Consider the following 19,174-nt stretch of genomic DNA (forward strand, 5'->3'; position numbering starts at 1 on the left):
AGAATAGATTCAGAACTAAGACAAGCTGATCTTGTCATATATGAGCTGCCATTGATAGTCTATACTCGAATTATATAGATTGAGCAAGTTATTATGTCACCCTAAGCAAGTACAATTAATTTTCGTATTGATACTATTTAATTATATGTTATCTGGTGCTTACTGTATTGTCGTTGATTGATATATGCTGTACTTTATTCTCATGTCATCTAAGAGATTGAATATATTTCTTTAGTTCTCAGGTCTTATATAATAATAGTTTTATCCTAAAGGTTTATTATAACTCTGTAAAATCGTTTCATCATATATCTCTTTTTAAATTTACTTCTGAGCCTGTTATTATGACACCATAGAATCGAGAAGCTGTACTAGTTGTTATCATATCCACGTGCCCTCTCGAAGAAGTAGGCGATGTAAAACCAACAGCGTTTTGATTTTTGACTTTCCATATGCATACAAGCTAATAAGGTATAAGTTACAGGTTACTTCAAAGATTACAAAGCCTTATCATGTTATCAATGTACCCGAACCAATAAAGTAAGCTGCACTAATGCTGCCAATATGCATATTTTCATATATATTTAATACCTAAAACACTTGTGCCAGATATTTTACAACATGTTTTGCATGCAGATAATACTTTTCCTGTTTTGGTAGAATACAATCTAAGGCTTTTATCACTAAAGCCCCATTCAATATAACGTGCTCCATCCGATGGTATCAACAACTATTGACAATAGGTTACTCCAAGCTTTTCATTGTATAAACCAATGCCTTTAATCTGTCGCTTTATATCTAAATTTATATAAGCAAACAGAAAACTTTTAGGGACTTATATACCTTTTAAAGTTGTAATGATTGAGTCAAAATTTTGAGGTTGTCTTGAAACATGCAATAGCCTAAAGATAAAGAATTATGTACAGAAATGATCCGAGCAGTATGAGGCTTTTTCAACAATTTGTAAGACGTTTGACCAAAATTATTTATTATTCCAATAGTCGCAGTTTTTTCTACAGCATCTGTAATAAAATCCAAATCTAAAGTAGAAATGTTAAAAATGCTCTTGAAGTATTATAAGGTGCTTACCAACAGCTCCTTCATATGAAACATGATGAAGGATATTTAGGGGATTAATGGGAGCCTTCTCTTTCTGCTTAAACACAAATACCAAGTCTACCTAGTGATGCAGATTTGCAGAAACATAATCTCTTTCAAGCGCCTACACAAAGCGATGATGAGGTTTCGATTGAATATAAATATACATTGTATACGTACTTCACGATGTTTGTGAATAAATATTTTGGGGTCTTCATGAGCCCAAGGTTGTAGAAGAACAGGGTTAATGGCTTCACCAGAGCTGTTTACCCCAAAATTAAGTTCATTGACATTTGTAAGGAACTCTGGCAAGTAAAAAAAATCCAGATATCAATTTTCTTATATCACTCATATTTTTCTCGGAAGCAGGATCCCATGCTTTTCCAATAGAATCAAATAGGCGATCTGGATGGTCAAATATGCCCCTTGTAATTTAAGATAATAGTGATTAAAAGACTCTAAACGGATCATGAAAGAACAAACAATCATTACAGAATAATAATGGATGTCATAGTGAAAAGCAGGCGTTGAATTATCCGTTTCTTCCCAATGTTTATATCCATCTTCAAATTCCAGCCTTCTTTCTTTTATTTGCGCTCCTATAGGTTTCGTTAGATCTCTGAACGTCTTTGGGTGCATTAAATCCAATTCTTTGCTTGTATAATCTGCCAAAATCCATGGGAACACTGGATATTGAGTTACGTCGTTATACAATCGACCAGAAAGAGCGTTGGTATGAATAAGATATTGGAAGCTACTTATCTTTCCGCGCCCCCATCTTTGTACCAAGTCATTTAAAGTAGACGTACCAAATAAACTCATTAATCTAAGTGTATTACTGAGGCTTGATGTATTGTCCATATTACTATGTAAGATGGCTCTACTGGATTATTCATGGGCCTCAGCTCGAGATACTAATTTATTATAGAGCTCGTCACGTTCAGAAAGAGCAAGAGTAATTAAAGCATTCTGACCATTTTTAAAAAATACTTCCAAAGCAACATCTCTAAACAAAAATCGGCTTTTAAGCACATTGCAGAGATCAGCAGCTACCCATTTTTTTTACAAGTGTGGCCACCACGCATGCTCCCTGACTGTTCTATTTCGACACCTGCAGCTCTTTCAACCAGAAGCAAATATTGATCTCACTTTTCGTTAGGGACATTCTATATTTCAACAAATTTGCAATCACTTCTTTGAAAAAAATTTTCAACAAGATATATATTATTTTTACAGAGTAAAAGAAAGCATTCACAAGCATCTAGCTCAGAAATTTGGCTAATATTGTACACATCTACAACCATATCTCCTTGATTAAGTAAGTGAAGGAGTTTGTAAGTCTTGTCTTCTTCGTAAGATAATACCTCATTATCATCCATTCGGTCATCTGATAAGCCATCCTTCGTTATAAAATGGCTGTTAATAGCTATATTTCCCTTTTCTTGATCAAGACTCTTTGTGCTAGTCTCACTGCTTAATCCTTTCTTTAACAATGATACCACTGAATTTGTTAAAGGGAATAAATTTGAGCGAGATGCTTGTTTAGGATGATAGGATTGACGGTTGACATTAGATACGCACTGTAATCTTTTCATCATTCTATTTGGACCTCTGTGCTATACAATCTCCAATTGAGATTTGCATCTTTTTCTGGGCCCCAAATAGCTCGTTCACGTGTCAAGTCCTCAGAATACTGAGCCTATTCATTATAAATTAAGCTTTCGTGCCCTTCAAAATCTTGAAGTGGTTTCGTAAATCGATTCATCTCTTCCTCTTCTATTTCCTGAATCCAAGAAATTATTTTTGAATTGTAATCGTTTAACACTTCACGTTCATAAGCCCCACGGTTTTGCATTCATCCTAACTTGTTAATACGCCTTATTATGTAGCTCTAACATTTTTTTTTGTCGTTTTTGTGCTCCTTAAGTATAAAAAGTTCCCTCGATTTGTTTACATACTTATTAAATAAAATACTCAGCTCTGCTTTTCTAGAATCTAACCATCTATAGAAAGACTTCGTGTCCATTTCAAGTATCTGTTTAAATCCATAGCTTAAATCATCATGTTCAAAATCTTTGTCATAGATAAAAAGTAAGCAGTTGACTATTTCAGGTTTTTGCAAGGCTAGCAATTTCCATATGTTTACAGCAGCATCTCTTACTTGGTCGTCATATGACTGCAAGTAATTGCATAAATGATAGCAAAAACATTTAAAAAGCTCTATATCGATATCGTTATTGCTCAATATAGTCTTCTGATGAATATAGTAGTTGAGGAAGGAAGCAATTTTAACAGTGCTCTCGCCGCATTCCAACGCAGAAAGTTTTGCCAAGATTGTGCTATTAAAAGAATGGTATAATCCAATAGTTGACTCATTGTTTAAGTCCAAACGACTGTTGTGCTCGTCTGAATGAAGTCCTCCTAATAAGATCGCCAAAAGGTCATAAGTTTGTTCTATTCCGCCGTTTTTAAAACGATCTTGAATAGCTGCATCAATTACAATTTTCATAAACCTGACTAAATTAGCTACGATGCGCTGATCAAACAAAAGCAATTCGGCTAGCGCGATTCCATTTTTGACATTCTGGGTAACATGTGTCATTAGATAACTTTCAAAATGTAACTGCTAATCATTTGTGCTGGGTGGGAAAGATTCCATAATCAGAAGGAGCCCAGCTGTTGTGCTCCAAAGATAATCATTGTATAGCAATCAAGCATTATTAACGATTGATAGTGTAAGTATATGGAAATGTAGACTTATTAATATGTATGTATATCTACCAAAATAGACTGGTGAATGAGGAGCAAGTGCTTATATTAAATTATGTAAAGATCTGCATAGTAGAATATAGCATTTAGCCATCTGCATAAGACTGTGGGCATTTCGCCATCCGCATAGTTCAAATATTAATATCTACACTGTGAAAAGTATACAAACACTGGACATATATTATTAAATAAAATCATATATAATTTTGGGTCCTATTGAAATCTCTATTTTTATTTTTGTGAACAAAACACCAGCTATGTCCTTAGCTTGGAAATCAAAAATAAATTGAATACAGATTTTTACAATAAAATTAGAGAGAATCAACTATAGGTTCTTGAAGTATCTTTATGCCTGTAGGAAAATTTACTTAACTCCAAGACGCAGATTTTAAAGTAGACATAGAAGTTTATCTACGTCTGGAGACGTGAGGTGAAGTCTTTGTAGTTAAAGTGGATATACCACCTCGTTTAATAATTCTTTCAGAAGATGTACAGATGCTTTCACTGAAAACAGTAGTTATATTGGAGCTCTCATCATAAAATTGACCATCAGTCGAGGTTGATGTGGCAGGAGATGAAGTACTTTGATCATTATCGACATTTACAAGTATAACACATTTAGAGTTTAGCTCGTCCTCAACTAGCATGCTGTTCGTTTGGCATATTTTTAAGAACATAACCTGTACAAAACTATCCAAAACGCCTTGTCTGTTGCAAGCTTTTTTGAAAAAAGATCTTTTATCATACAATTTGTCAAACAACTGCACAAACTCATCTACTGTTCGTTTAATTTTGGCTTTGGATATGTACTTCCTGTCGGTATATTCTGAGCCTTGTACCATTGTACTATTGCTACTTGTAAAATTAGAGCCACTAAGATAAGCTGAAAATGCTGAAAGTTTTGGCAATCCGATAGCTTTTCTAGATTCATCCCGTACAGCTGCAAAAATAAGTAATATTTCAGGAATGAATGCCTTATGGACTCTGTTATTTTGAAGGTATTCTCGAAAACTATTCGGTCCTGAGTAATTTTGTAAAGGATAGTCTCCTACATCTATCCCTATTATCATCAACATAAGTGTCTCTTGAAGCTGTGGGAGGTTTTAGTAAACTGATAGCAATTTGTGCAAAACTAAATAGCCTACTGATGTAGATCTAAGCTTGTTTATATAGTTTGTCCCTTGAAATATACATAGTCTAGCCAGAATATTAATAGTTAATAATACTGTATATGGATCACTATTTGACGTAAAAACTAGCAGTGGCCACTTGTTGGTAATTACGCTTGTAAATTAATTAATATATTACAGTCCTATTAATTTATCATACAAGATATCATGGAGCATTTCCAGCATAATATGACACATTTTCGCATTTTTTGTAGCACCTTTTACTTTTCTAGCATCTGCAATTATCTCTGTGCATATAAAACTCTCCTTGTTTAATTTTGCAGAAGTGGGTGTTGGTTGCACGCTATCTGATCTTGGGTGAAAGGGTTTACTTACTTCTGCTAAACCGCATCAAAACATATTTTAGGTAAGGTAAGATTTTTTTTTTATAAATGTTACCTTAAGAAATAGTGGAGACCAAAAACGCAGCTACAGCCTTAATGTTTTCTGTATCCCAGTTGCTCAACATGACTGCCTTCAAAGCATTTAAGACATAAACTGCAAGCTCTTTGGCATACATATTCATGCGAAATGCTGAAAGAAAATTTTTTACAAGGTCTATTTGCAGAACAATACTATTCATCTTATATTAAAGCTTCTCCATTTACTGATATTCAGAAGTAACACAAACTGCTCTAGCTGTGATTTTTGTACGTTTAAAAGAACTTTTTTCCATATTTCAAAATTTAAAATAATATATTGGTAAGCTAGAGTATCGCCGATTATGGAATTTTTATATGTAAAGTAGTTCAGCCATCTCTCCGCTTAGGAACGTTCCATGTTAGAAGCTCATCCATGATCCTGTGATTTTTTCCCAATAAAAACAAGAGAAAGCTCAAAAATCTTTGAAGTAATAAGATCGCGCTTTCATTTAAGAAGATAAGCAAGTGTTTCATACCCATGATGCCTTTCCATATCTATAGAACTGCGCCATGAGTAATGTATAATCCCAAAAAGGAATGTGGCTGTTTTACACAAAGTTTTCGAAGTCTATTAAATTTGAGGTTTCTTAGTTTCATTTTTTAAGCAATAGTGTTAAGCCTATTTAAAGATTCATTACCTGTGATTTTCCTATTAACTTCAAAGCGATTAAGCATCCGCCAATACTCCAAATCGATCATCCAAGCCGAATGGATAGGCAGTCATTGAATCACCTACTAATTAACCCATGCTTCTAGGACTGCAAACTATAATATCCACTTTAGGTACAGCCGAGTTTAAAATCATTCTACAGTTGTTTGCTTTAAACGTGGATGTTTGGTAGCTGGCTATGCTAATACCTGTTGATATCAACCCACTGTGGGATCCTTTTATTATAGTGTTATTGGCAAAAAAAATACAAACACAAATTTGTTTTCTGGAATGTTTTGAAAATTTGAACATTTAAATAAGTTGGTCAACAGATTTTCATGACGACCATTGACACATTATTCATTGTAAAAGCTTCAAAGTGTTAAATAGGATGTCACTACGGTTTCAAGTGTTTGAAACTGTCGTTGAGGACCTCGAAATAAAGAATTGTACCGTAGTCCTACGCTGAAATACTGACTGACTGACTCTTTCAAGAACATCTTGTATAAGGAATGTGGGCCCCAAATTCCAGATTAATTGGTGCCTCTTAAATTCATTTGCTTGCACTGACATACAACCAATAGCTGCTCTGAGAGGAAAAGGTGGTGTCGGTTACGAAATATGTGGACAAGATATTGTTTCAATGAAAGCACAATTGACATACATACTGATCGAGCTTAATCCAGAAAACAACCTTGATTTATTATGAGTGAGTGCAAGATGATACCAACAATCAACATTAAATTCAAGCGATTTAAAAAGAACAATGTGTTTAGAATAAGTAGACTGTATGAACAACATTTCTGATTTAGCATCTATAAAGTCTTTGAATATCTGTTGCTGACCATCCCAAATATTAAAAGAAGCAAGTCGCACCGCTCATCCTGCTTTTCGATATATAACCAAAATAAAAGCGTATAGTCTGCAGTGAAAGTGCGAAGTTAAGAAGCTGTAGTATTTCAAGTCACCCGTTATGACTATTGAACTGGATAAAACCTCGCCATCGACTACTGGAGATTTCATGTAGTATTAGATCCAGAATATATTTCGGTGAGTCATCACCTTTGTTTGCATATAACTTTTTAAATATATAGCAAAGTTCGCTAGAGCTGACCCCATATTTATCAGGTTTTTTATGGTATTCATCAAATATTTCTTTATTGTTGCTCATTTGCATTCGCTGCGTTTGTTCATAAATAAATAATCTTTCAAGCAAAGGCAATATTAACTCGAATTTGTTGAGCTTTATTTGCTTCCCCCTGCTTCCTTGTGATAAACTGAATAGTGTGTATAAAATGGTCTGAGATAGTTGTACGTTGACTGAGACTATGTCTTGAAGGCGAAGGATAAGAGGCATAATTTCTAGACTTGCAATAAATACAATGGATTCATTAAGCTTCAGTTCTATAAAGTAAATGATATCTGTTTCTGAAATCAAAGGAACGTCATTTGAGCCGACGGAATTCGGTGTTGCCGTTATAAATAAATCCAGCATAGCCTCGTTTTCACTTGCAAAATAAAACAAGATACCAAATAGAGGTTCAGTTATGTGTTTATGAGATAAAGCATCTGTTAAAATAATGACATTCTCTACTGCTTCATAGCCTACGTCTTTTATAAAGCAATGTTTATTAATTTCATGTTGATGCAAAGACTTAGTTAAAACAGAGAAAACATTTTGCAACACCAAAACAATCTTGTCATGAATTGCTTCTATGTTTGCATTTTTATTGTGTATGTATCTTTGTGGCTCTTCAAATGCACCTTTCAGACCAACGATCTTGGATACGAGGCTAGTAAAACCACCTTCTCGTCTAAAAGCATCACGAGTTGATGCATCTGATTCAAACGACTTTTTAATTGCGTGTAATGCTCCCAGACAGAGGTCAAGATTGTCACGAGAGACATACTGAATTGAATCTATAGCTTCACTAAACATATTGAATACTTATATGATATTGAGGAGTAAACCTGATATAAAAAAAGAAAAGGGAATTTACTGCTTCAGATCATCGTGCCTAAATTTTTTTAATAAAAATTTCGCGTTTTTAGCAAATTCTAGTAAAGTATGCCTGTTCGTCATGGTAAGTTTGTCTATGATTAATGGACATACATAGTACAATCTAGCTTGTTTATTAACCAACTATATTATCATAAACATAGTTTGTCTTAGGGATTATGACGAAAATATGATTTTATTTATGTTTAATTTAGTTTGTGTACAAAATAAGGTACTTCTTTGTCAAGGAACCGAATTGCCCGTTGTTTTATGTTTAAAATTGGCTTAAATTTAAAGAAAAAGTCCGAACCAAGAATTAATTCCACTTTACCATTATAAATCTTTGGCAAAACTTGAGCCATCAGTTCTGATTTAATGTTAGGATCAGCTGGATGTAGAATAGGCAGATTCACAAAGCCAAGAGAGCTTACAAATCCAAGCTCTGTATTTATGCGATAACTGTCTGATGTTATCAAAGGCAGTCCTAATCTTTCGATACAGTCTACAGAAATAGCCGAGTTTTCCCATGATAGCTTAGATAACAAGCCTTTCACATCTCTTCCATTTACGTCGAGGCTTAAAAACATCAAATTGACATTCTTATAGCATTCTGGTATCGTATAGTAGATATCGCTTTCCGCAATAACTATGCCGTTATTCTTATTCTTATTGTTTTGAACTTTACTAAATGAATTGTTTTGTTGCTTTAACACATTTTTTGTTTCCTGTTTCTGTTTCTCATCTTGATTCATTTCTGTAGGAGCTTTTCTTTTTTTTGCCTTTTGAGTTCCTTTTTCAACATCTTTTTCTACCTTTTCCGATTCCTTTTCTTCTTTTGTTTCTACTTTTTTTTCTGTTTTTTCTTTTTCTATTACGTTCTCATTTTCTTTGGCCTTTTCATATCCTTTTTCTTTTCGTTTTTCTTTTTCGTGGGATTTATCTTTTGTCTTTTCTTTCTTTTCAACGTTCACTGTCGCTGTGTTTTTAGCCATATGAGCTGTAGTAAAAGTTGGCGATAATAAATGCTGAATTGAACTTTCTCTAAAATATCTTTCAACATCGGGATTTGTTTCTGGAGCAAAATATCCAGACTGCAATATATACAAGGATTCCTGTGTAATAAACAACGGGCTCGTATCAACTCGCTCACCTCCTAATAGAGCGGACAACTTGATGCAATGATATCGTGCTGCATTAGCTGCATCCTCCCATTGCTGGAAGGTATGCTCCACTGGCTCGACAAGTCGCTTCCAACGTGGGTGCAGATTTGCAATGAAAAGAATTACAAGCTCTCTATTAAGCAATTTGTAATTTAGCTGATTTATTTTTGTCTCAAACTCTACAATGTAGCTTTCTAATTGCTTTGCTAATTTTGTCTGCTCCAACTGTGATGACGTATATTTTGCTTCAGGTTTATTACGTTGTGTATCATTTGGATCGTTGTTAACATTTTGTTTAATATTCTTTCTACGCCGGGTCATTTCATAAAAAGAATAAATAAAAAACAAAGCAACACAGTACTTTTTTTTTAAATGTAGGTGTCACATACTTTAAAGTGAAAATATATTTTAATCTTCATTTAGAAAGCATTGAAAAGTACAATTAAACAGTTTACAAATTGTATCTTTAATAAATTTTATTTAATATATCATATCTAAAAAAGTTCGATTGTGTTTGACGATACTATGTTATGAATTGGCTTATGATGTAAATACGATAGAGGTAGTTAGATTTTTATCATCATAACAACGTGACACCAATTGCAAACGTTTTAAAGGATTTTATACTGAGTATTAAGCAAAAACATGATAACTCTACATATTCAATTATGAAGAAAAGTATGTGTACTACTTTAAGAAAAGAAAGTATATACAAAAGCTATGCAATCTTTTCAGTTGATAATCACTAAAAAGGAATCGTTGTGGTACATTATTCAAATTATAGAAGACTTAAAGTTCTAAAGTGCATCTTTTCATCTTCATTTCGAAATGACAAATATTGAAATATCTTATCAAGTTACTGTTTCTATAGACTTTGGTAATTACACTTGATTTGCTGCCATCATAATTATACTAAGCCGCCAAAATCATTATAAATAGGAACTACTTATTCTGTAAGTCAGTAATTTAGAAATTAACAATACGCAAATACGTATCTGCATACATGATATAGGGGTGTTGCTTTTGTTTAATTGAAGATTTTGATGACATCAATGTGGTTACAAAGTGGCCAAAATGCAATAGTTTTTACGCAAAAGCGCCATCCTCCTTATACTATAAAAACAAAAACGGTAAATTATTAGATTGGGGTAAAGGTGCAAGGTTATTATCTTTGAAGGTAAATTTAAAAGAATAGAGTTTGATTTGTGATGATTCACAGCGATACACAGCCTAACCAAGATGGAACACTATTACAATATTTTAAACTTGCCTTAATTCAAGACGACATACCATTACCTGATGGAAAAACGCCTGTAGAAATTATATCTGATTATTTACGGTCATTTCATGAGTACGTGGTGGAACAAATCCAAAAAACAAAAGGTTTTCAGCAATATCAACAGGATGAATACAAATATGTATGCAACAGTCTTTTTACATGCTTTATTTCATGAATCTTACGAAATTTGTAGTGCTTAACTGTACCTGCTATTTGGCCAGACAAAGCCAAAGCGTTAATGAGGGAGTCTGCTATACGTGCAGGAATGATTAATGCTACCGATCCTTTAGAAAGACTTGTTCTTATAAGCGAGCCGGAAGCAGCAGCAGCCTATTGTGAAAATAGGTACAGATCCTTGGATTTGAGAAACGATGATATGTTTATGATCGTAGACGCTGGTGGAGGAACTGTAGACTTAGTGACTTAGTAAGTTTTTCAAATATGAGAATGATAAGCACGTCTATATAGAATTAATTAATACTGGACATTATCAACAGCTTGGTAGAAGACGTACAATCGTCAAGAACCTTAAGGGAGGTGACTAAGGGCCACGGTGGAGCATGTGGTAGTGCATTCATCGACCAAAACATGAGGCACCTTTTAGAATCGAAACTAGGAAATGACGCAAAAAAAATGCCTGCATGTGTATTTGAAATAATGATGGATACGTTTGTCGAAAACATAAAGGTACATTAAACATCTTATTGCGATAGTAATACAAAATCAACACAGAGTTTGACTTTAGCCTAACTATCGAGGTGATGAAGACCAGTACACGATAGAAGTACCAGCAGCTGCCTTAAAGTATATAAAAAGTCGCTTATTGAATGAGGTATACGTTCATGCAGACTCAAAATAATTGGAATCTAATTTTTTTAGAATGGACAATTGATTTTTGATAAAAATGATTTGGAAGACTATGTATTTGGGCCTGTCTTAAGTAAAGCCGTTACATTAGTTGAAGATCAGTTAAAAAAAGTTGGTCGTTTTGTTAATGCCATCTTTCTTGTTGGTGGATTTGGATCTTCCTTTTGTTTGTATGAGGCGCTGAAAAAATATATTGACTATGGTTGGGTTGGCGAAATAGCCATGCCACCAAGAGGAGAGCTTGCCGTTGCTGAAGGGGCAATTTATTACATTCTAAAGCCGACGCTAGTTTCGAACAAAATATTACGTCGATCATATGGTGTACGAACGCGTCTTCCATTTGAAGAAAACATTGATCCCGAATCAAGCGCTATTGTGACAGCTGATGGAATAAAGAGATGTTCAACACGCTTTGAGGCGATAGCAATAAAGGGCGATTGCATTGAAGTTGGCGAAAGGATTAAACGATCATATTGGGTGGAATATCCAAAACATACAGAAGGTACAACAATGATAAAACAAGTTTCGCCGGTAATAACATTTTATATTGTGATAAGTTATCCTATATACATGTGATCAGGATATAATACCAAGGCAGGTTACAGACGAAGGTGTAACAAAGCTTGCAGAATTCCCTATAAGAATGCCTTTACTTCCAGATGTTAATCCAGGGGAAAGAATAGATATTACCGTAGAATTTCTGTTTGGAGTAACTGAAATCCACATTGTAATAGATATTGCTGGAGTGACCACAGAAAATATACTTGAATCAATCGACTTTTACAGTAGCACAATGTGATTTCTTGTTTATACAAAAAGCTATAAAATTACATGTGATTAATGTTTTTTAATTAATGTACACTTTTTTTAAGGAATTTTTTTTTGTTTATAGGGGATATCTCTAGTGAGTACTCCGGTTTATTTAAAGTCATGTGACTATATTAAGATACAGTAGGTGAAAAAAGCGTTGCAACCTTGGTTCAATTCTCGCTTGATTCCATGTTCCAGACAAAAGGTTCTTTCATGTTAAAGCATAAAAGTACCTTCTGTTGTACTTATATTAATACTACTAGAATGACTTACATAATACTAGTTGAGGAGGAAAGGCTTACGATATATGAGAAATTCCATATTCCGATTTTGCATTTTTATTAAAAAGCTGTGCGTTCTTCTTTTGCCTTAATAATGTAGCACAAATGATGAAATTTTAGATCAAGAGAACAATGCTGATCACAAGAACAATTTTGATGTCCAGCGACATTGATGTCGGTCGACATAGGTGTCAAACAACACAAACAACAAGCCACGCCTTTTTTTTATATAAATAAGATGATTATTTTTAACAAATATCCATTATCCAATAAATTCTATAAATCCAAGAAATCAAATCTTCTTACGCTTAAAAAGCAATATTTTCTTATTGGGTCACAATAACCTTTTCTTTTCTTTTTATTTTTACTTATTCTTTCTGATCTGATACCCGAGTTATCACGATTCAAGAAAGATCCCTTTTATTTTTATCTTTTATTAAGCAACCTTACTCTTAATCTTACTGATCTAAAAAGATCTGGTGGTCACTACTCAAAGACAATTTACTCTATCAGAAGAACTGTTAAACGTTTAATCAAGCTACCTAAACTCAAGTCATTCAAGGCTTCAAACCTCAATTTAAACAAATCTACATCACTTTAATTACGAACCAAATCCCAAGTACTAACAAGTTACAATAACAGCTTCAGTTCTTAGTTGCATGGTATCAACGTATTGTTTGCAAAGGTAGATAATAAACTTGTTCCATTCCGCATCAACGTTTTCCCATAGATAATCAACATCATATGTTTAGGATAGGGGGGTTTTAGGTAAAAGTAGTATAACAACAAAGATAAAGAAATACTGTTAGAACTTGGTATCTCTTTATTAAGTTAAGATAACTAAGATTGAATATGATCAATTCTACATGTAAAAAGTGAGAGTATTTATAGACATGATACGGATAAAGAATTAGGACAGATTTATGATCAATTCTGTCGAATTGATGATTACTATTTCTAATTATTAGTTTAGCCTGTTCCTAGCTTGTATTGTCAATTATGCTATTGGGATGGCTTCAGATAACTCTGGATGTAGGACTATTTAGGAGACGGTACGGATGAATATAAAATCCTCTAGTTCCGTGATTGGATATTATGGCTAATAATAATATCTCAGTTAGGATAAATGTTTACATGACTTAATGATGATCCGGTAAGTAATTGTCATTCCTTATTCAACATGCTCATATCATCAATAAACTATATTACAACCATGTCATATTATTTGACTATGTGAAGTTAATATGAATAAAACTTAATATAAAAATCTAATTAAGGTCTTTTATTGATCTGTGCTAGGAATAATGTTATAAATGATTCCAAGTTATGTCAACATATTATTTAGGATCATATGAGATTCCTTTTACTAAAATAAAGTGACTATAATCTTATGTATCCTTAACATCATACGCATGTGTGTCATAAGTGCTGATTCGAAGTTTATGCTGGTGTCAAACGCGCTCTACTGGATACAGGTCTGGACTTTGCATTGGCTAATAGTTAATGCATTAGATGTGATTTATCCAAGAAAATAAAAAGGAATAAGAGAGGACGAGACTCGATAAAGAGATTGTTTTATTTAATAAGAAAATTGTACTCTATTTATACTTTTCATACACGGATAATATTTCATGTCATGGATTAATAATTAATGAGTATGATATAGCTGATGACAAATAGATAAGGGTTACGTGTTCTTCTATTGTTATATTTGTCATAGAATACTCGTATTTGATTGACTGCGGCTGACTGTGATTTAGTTCCTAGATTTAATATAGTTTAACCGTGCACTTACGCAGCATCTTATCCTTAATGAAGATTATCCGAATTAACCTGTAGCCTATCTATTGGATATATTTACATGTAGCTTATTAATACTGTTTTCATATCGAGTTATGAATGATGGATACATCAGTAAACATGAACACTAAATAAGTCATGATCTTTACTATTCATCATTTCTGTAAATGAATAATAATGGATCAGGTACCTAGTCAACTTTGATCTGACTGGAGGCATTCCATATAAACATATCTCCTCTCAATGAAGACGTGACAAATCTCCCAGATCAGTTAAAGAACAATAAGATCTATAAAAACAACGAATTAAAACTTTTCATAATCGATTCAGTAATCATCCTTCAATCAAACATGTCAATTATTGGATCTACGCTCATAACTACTCATTTACCCGCCAACTGATAGAAGAATATAAATAGCAGACTTTGTAACGGTTTCTTTTTAACAATCAAGATTGTCTTAAATAAAGTTCAGTCTCAAAAAGTATTCTTTTGGTTTTATTGCTACCTTTAAATCACTCTACTAGAACATAACATGAACAATCAAATTTGTTTTAATCGTAAGATTAAATAAAAAAATTAAACAAAAAAACAATAGCAGCAATATAAAATTAAAATCCTTCTTTATTGCAGATTTCTTTATATTGCAAAAGAGCCCCGTTTAATGGATAAAAAGTTGGCATCTATTTATATTCTTTGTGAGCGTAGATATAAAAGATATAGACTCGGCAACAATGTCGTGCTGAAGAACCAATGATTAAGCTAAAGCTTGTCGATGTTCTAATATATGCATCTGAAGTTGAACAATAGAAATAATAACCAGTCAATTAACTTTGATCTAATTACTTTTGGGGTTGACAATTGATTAGACTCGCTAGGATGACAAATACTGATCTTATTTTTCTAAATTTGGAAAAGTGTGGAATTGTTCAATCATAGTTTAATCTTTTGTGTATCGTTATTTATTTTAATATAACTGATATCTTATAGAAAATAACTATGTTTACAACAAAATTAACAACGGTTCCTCTTCTACAAGCAATGAAAGTGTTCAGAGAATGGTAGAAACAAGTACTGCTATGCATCATAGCAACCAATGATCATAGCCCAAAGCATGGTTCATCGCCCTGTGAACACAATCAAGGCTTATTCTGCCAAACAAGAAGAATGGAAAGTAAGTACCAATCATTGCTTATGCAAAAGATAAGCTAAAAGCTAGTGCTTTAAGTACTATGAAGGCTAATCTGTTTTAAATGTAGGCCTGGTGCAGAGAACAAGGCTTTGAGGATTGGTACACTGTATCCGATAAAAAACTTAGCTTCTTTCTAATGGAGTACGTATCTAAACGAGGTAGCAAGTATCGTAGAAACGATGACGGTACACCTGTAGCCTTGGGTAGAGAATCTATTTTGGCCTATGTAAAAGCTATCTCTGACATGTGCAACACGCAAAAAGCGCTTGGATGGAACACCAATGGTGTAGCAAGAGGCCCTTTGGTCAGAACTTTCCTAGATACAGTGAGCGACGAAACTGTCCCAATGTTTTGTAATTTTCTCTTTTATGGCTTGTAGCGTTATGGTTAGCATATTAATCTATGGCTTGTTGTAAATCATCCGATAGCCAACTTCATGCAGAAGTAAACAACATAAAGCAAAGTTCGATTAAAATGCCGCAAATGGAGATAGAGGGAATCGAAAACAAGCGGTGCATTGGGACAGTTTTGTCGCATTTTCAAAAAAATACAGTTGTTGGAATAATTGTTTGAATGTTTTGCAATTTTATACATTTTGCTTTGTATCTCTGCAGTCAGATACGATAGAACTACGTACAATACCTCATTAAAAAGCGATAGTTGTGACATATAACATATAAAAAGCTAGGGTTACGGAATTACTTCCATATATAGTAAGATCAAATTGCGTCAAGCATATGCATTCGAACAATTTTTCCAACTCAATGCATTCTATAATGATGATATCGTTGCCGCTTCTGACATCACAAATACAGCATTACTAAATGATGTAATAATGAAACAACGCTTTTGCTTTTAGTCAGAGCTTAAAATATATAAATAAGGCTGGATTTTGCAGTGTTTCCCTTCTATCTCGTACAGCCTATACTTCTTTATATCATGGTACATCCTTTATCTCGTAGCAAGCAAGAGAGCATCCGGTAGCTGTTGAAAAAAGGTTTATCATACTCAGAGATCATGGAACATGTTCCAGGAGTATTAATGTCCACTTTGAGCAAGCACAAGGGCTTGTATACACCGAAACGTACTCGAGGTCATGCTGGTAAAAAGACTACTATAAGCTCAACGACAAAGAATTACCTGAAGAGAGAGCTTGTAAATGGTTCACTTAAGACTGCAAAGAGCGTATGGCCATATTTAAACAGTATTGGTCACAAGATAGGCTATTTTGGTACAGTAAGAATGCTTCACAGTATGAGTTTCGATACCCAAATTAAGAAGAAAAAGCCTCTCCTCAAAAAATGTCACATGGAAGCTAGACTAAAATGGGCTAAAGCTCACAAAGATTGGACAGAAGATGACTGGAGACGTATGGTGTTTTCTGATAAGACCAAGATTAATGTTTGGGGTTCAGATGGCTGTAAGTACTTTTGGAAACGACCTGGTGACAAATTGCAGCCTCATCATCTTGACCTTACAGTCAAAGGAGGAGCTGGCAGTGTGCTGCTTTGGGGTTGTATGACGTGGGATGGTCCTGGATATGGCTGCGCAATTGAGAATGGTACTATGAAAGCATCAGATTATGTTCATATCCTGTCAACTACACTTATGGACAGTCTGAAGTACTATGGTTACCAATAGGAATCTATTTATTTTCAACACGACAGTGATCCTAAGCACACATCAAAGCTTGCTCATGTTTGGTTTAAGGAAAATGGGTTAAAAGAAGAGCATACTTTCAGTTGGCCTGCTCAGAGTCCTGATTTGAATCCTATAGAGCATCTCTGGCACCATTTAAAGCTGAGGCTGAGCTTAGATGAAGATAGGGCTAAAGGAGTGCATGATCTCTGGTCTAGAATCGAGAAAGAATGGAACTCTTTTACTAAAGAGCAATGCCAAGCATACAATGGGTCAAAATACCTCACAAACGTATAATGATTTTTACTTATTTTTGATGTAATTCCATGAGAAATTGGCTCAATCATTTCAAATTTGAAATATAAAGTCATCCATATGTACACTACTGTGTACCAAAATTTTAAACTCAGATCATTAGCTGAGATCTATTAGGAGACAGATACTTAACCTCGGTCTATTTGTGAGGTATTTTGACTTTATTAATATCTAGTTGATCCGCCCTTTTCAGCAATGACAGCTTGTATTCTTTCTGGCATACTGTCAATATACTTCAAGAATTGACCCTTAGTAAAGGAATTCCACTCTTTTTCCACTCTCTGCCACAGTTCGTGCATGCTTTTTGCTCTATTTTCGTACATACTTAGCTTCAGCTTAAGATGGTGCCATATATGCTCGATTGGATTCAAATCAGGGCTTTGGGATGGCCAGTCATCAATATAACACATGCTGTTATCTTCCATATACTGCTTTGTTGACTTTGATCGGTGTTTTGGGTCGTTGCCATGCTGAAAAATGGATGATTCCCAATCTAGGCCATAGTACCCGAGCGTGTCCTTAAGGCTTGTGCCAAGGATTTCTTGGCATACCTCTGAATTCATGGTGCCATCATATATCTGACATGCATACCCGGGTCCCTCACTGGTTATACAGCCCCACAACATGATACCACCACCACCATGCTTCACTGTAACTTCAATGTGATGAGGCTGAAGACGGTCTCCTTTACGCTTCCAGTAGTATTTACAGCCATCCGAGCCCCAAATATTAATTTTGGTTTCATCCGAGAAGATGACACGTCGCCAGTCGTGAATGGTCCAATACTGATGCTTTTTAGCTTAAGCTAATCGAGCTTTCTTGTGCTGTGCAGTGAGTAAAGGCTTCTTCTTTTTTATCTCGGCAAAAATCTCCACAGAATGCAAAACGTTAATAGCGGATTGGTACGACATAGAATAGCCCAACTCTTCCAACTTCAGGTGGACCTCCTTGGCAGTCCTTAATGAGCCGTTTAGAACCTCTCGCTTGATTAGACGACGAGTGATGTCGCTTACAAGGCGTTGTTTGCTGCCTTTCTTGCGAATCCGGTTAGGCATCCACTTATTTGCATAGTTGATAACGGTGTTTTGATGCACTCCAAACCGTTTTGCAACAACATCAGTCAATACATCATGCTCTATTGCTGATTTGATGTCCATTTGAGTTTCGTATGGTAAGGATTTGGGCATGTTTGTAGATGGATGGATGATGCAGTAGACAGAAATTTACTTACGGATTAGCGAAAGAAATAATAATCAGTTCTTTTCCAAAATTTAAATTTTATGTTCTGGAGTGACTGCGCTATCCGGGAAATGACTAAAACTTGCCGGAACATTGTTTGGAATGACCTATGGCGGAGAAAAGAAATAACTGATGAAAGTCAAAATACCTCACAAAAAGACCGCCTCCAGTTCATCGTTACTTATTCGCTCATTTTTCAATTTCCGTCGTCGGAATTTCAAGGAAATATACTGAACGTATTGGAAAACATCTGTGCAATATTTGAGAAAGATACAAAAGTTATTGAGTAATCCAGAAGACAACAACCTCAAAAAGTGCTGAGATTTGTGAGGTATTTTGACCCACTGCATATCAAGAGTATGCCAGCTCGTTGTAGAGCAGTTATTAAAGCTAAAGGCGGTTATACACGATATTAAATAAAAGATGATTCAATTGGAAAAATTGTTCGAATGCATATGCTTGACGCAATTTGATCTTACTATATATGGAAGT

The 19,174-nt window shown here is 34.4% G+C and overlaps 11 protein-coding genes across 11 annotated transcripts; 6 read left to right on the forward strand and 5 right to left on the reverse strand.

The window, feature by feature from the left end:
- Positions 1–261: 261 nt before the first annotated feature.
- On the reverse strand, positions 262–1,110 carry RO3G_10506 (uncharacterized protein; the record flags this gene model as incomplete). Its single annotated transcript, XM_067665091.1, has 4 exons — positions 262–285; positions 326–460; positions 641–727; positions 1,087–1,110. The coding sequence occupies 4 exons, from the start codon at positions 1,108–1,110 to the stop codon at positions 262–264; spliced, it is 270 nt and encodes an 89-aa protein (XP_067521192.1).
- Positions 1,111–2,689: 1,579 nt separating this feature from the next.
- RO3G_10507 (uncharacterized protein) lies at positions 2,690–3,697 on the reverse strand (the record flags this gene model as incomplete). Its single annotated transcript, XM_067665092.1, has 3 exons — positions 2,690–2,794; positions 3,050–3,130; positions 3,257–3,697. The coding sequence occupies 3 exons, from the start codon at positions 3,695–3,697 to the stop codon at positions 2,690–2,692; spliced, it is 627 nt and encodes a 208-aa protein (XP_067521193.1).
- Positions 3,698–4,271: 574 nt separating this feature from the next.
- Positions 4,272–4,706, reverse strand: RO3G_10508 (uncharacterized protein; the record flags this gene model as incomplete). The annotated part of the gene is made up of 1 exon (XM_067665093.1): positions 4,272–4,706. One exon carries the CDS (start codon positions 4,704–4,706, stop codon positions 4,272–4,274), a length of 435 nt encoding a protein of 144 aa, XP_067521194.1.
- Positions 4,707–6,495: 1,789 nt separating this feature from the next.
- Positions 6,496–6,813, forward strand: RO3G_10509 (uncharacterized protein; the record flags this gene model as incomplete). Its single annotated transcript, XM_067665094.1, has 2 exons — positions 6,496–6,553; positions 6,689–6,813. 2 exons carry the CDS (start codon positions 6,496–6,498, stop codon positions 6,811–6,813), a joined length of 183 nt encoding a protein of 60 aa, XP_067521195.1.
- Positions 6,814–7,486: 673 nt separating this feature from the next.
- Positions 7,487–8,017, forward strand: RO3G_10510 (uncharacterized protein; the record flags this gene model as incomplete). The annotated part of the gene is made up of 2 exons (XM_067665095.1): positions 7,487–7,515; positions 7,876–8,017. The coding sequence occupies 2 exons, from the start codon at positions 7,487–7,489 to the stop codon at positions 8,015–8,017; spliced, it is 171 nt and encodes a 56-aa protein (XP_067521196.1).
- Positions 8,018–8,172: 155 nt separating this feature from the next.
- Positions 8,173–8,392, forward strand: RO3G_10511 (uncharacterized protein; the record flags this gene model as incomplete). Its single annotated transcript, XM_067665096.1, has 2 exons — positions 8,173–8,188; positions 8,319–8,392. The coding sequence occupies 2 exons, from the start codon at positions 8,173–8,175 to the stop codon at positions 8,390–8,392; spliced, it is 90 nt and encodes a 29-aa protein (XP_067521197.1).
- A 1,699-nt stretch (positions 8,393–10,091) lies between these two features.
- On the forward strand, positions 10,092–12,208 carry RO3G_10512 (uncharacterized protein; the record flags this gene model as incomplete). Its single annotated transcript, XM_067665097.1, has 8 exons — positions 10,092–10,140; positions 10,203–10,216; positions 10,276–10,440; positions 10,493–10,681; positions 10,736–10,968; positions 11,040–11,229; positions 11,422–11,911; positions 12,144–12,208. 8 exons carry the CDS (start codon positions 10,092–10,094, stop codon positions 12,206–12,208), a joined length of 1,395 nt encoding a protein of 464 aa, XP_067521198.1.
- A 1,933-nt stretch (positions 12,209–14,141) lies between these two features.
- On the reverse strand, positions 14,142–14,412 carry RO3G_10513 (uncharacterized protein; the record flags this gene model as incomplete). The annotated part of the gene is made up of 3 exons (XM_067665098.1): positions 14,142–14,263; positions 14,296–14,308; positions 14,362–14,412. The coding sequence occupies 3 exons, from the start codon at positions 14,410–14,412 to the stop codon at positions 14,142–14,144; spliced, it is 186 nt and encodes a 61-aa protein (XP_067521199.1).
- A 1,000-nt stretch (positions 14,413–15,412) lies between these two features.
- RO3G_10514 (uncharacterized protein) lies at positions 15,413–15,869 on the forward strand (the record flags this gene model as incomplete). Its single annotated transcript, XM_067665099.1, has 2 exons — positions 15,413–15,472; positions 15,558–15,869. The coding sequence occupies 2 exons, from the start codon at positions 15,413–15,415 to the stop codon at positions 15,867–15,869; spliced, it is 372 nt and encodes a 123-aa protein (XP_067521200.1).
- A 638-nt stretch (positions 15,870–16,507) lies between these two features.
- On the forward strand, positions 16,508–17,131 carry RO3G_10515 (uncharacterized protein; the record flags this gene model as incomplete). The annotated part of the gene is made up of 1 exon (XM_067665100.1): positions 16,508–17,131. One exon carries the CDS (start codon positions 16,508–16,510, stop codon positions 17,129–17,131), a length of 624 nt encoding a protein of 207 aa, XP_067521201.1.
- Positions 17,132–18,243: 1,112 nt separating this feature from the next.
- On the reverse strand, positions 18,244–18,630 carry RO3G_10516 (uncharacterized protein; the record flags this gene model as incomplete). Its single annotated transcript, XM_067665101.1, has 1 exon — positions 18,244–18,630. The coding sequence occupies one exon, from the start codon at positions 18,628–18,630 to the stop codon at positions 18,244–18,246; it is 387 nt and encodes a 128-aa protein (XP_067521202.1).
- Between the last annotated feature and the right edge of the window lie 544 nt (positions 18,631–19,174).

The sequence above is a fragment of the Rhizopus delemar genome, genomic scaffold, assembly GCF_000149305.1.
Source record: "Rhizopus delemar RA 99-880 supercont3.8 genomic scaffold, whole genome shotgun sequence".
Classification (NCBI taxonomy): domain Eukaryota; kingdom Fungi; phylum Mucoromycota; class Mucoromycetes; order Mucorales; family Rhizopodaceae; genus Rhizopus; species Rhizopus delemar.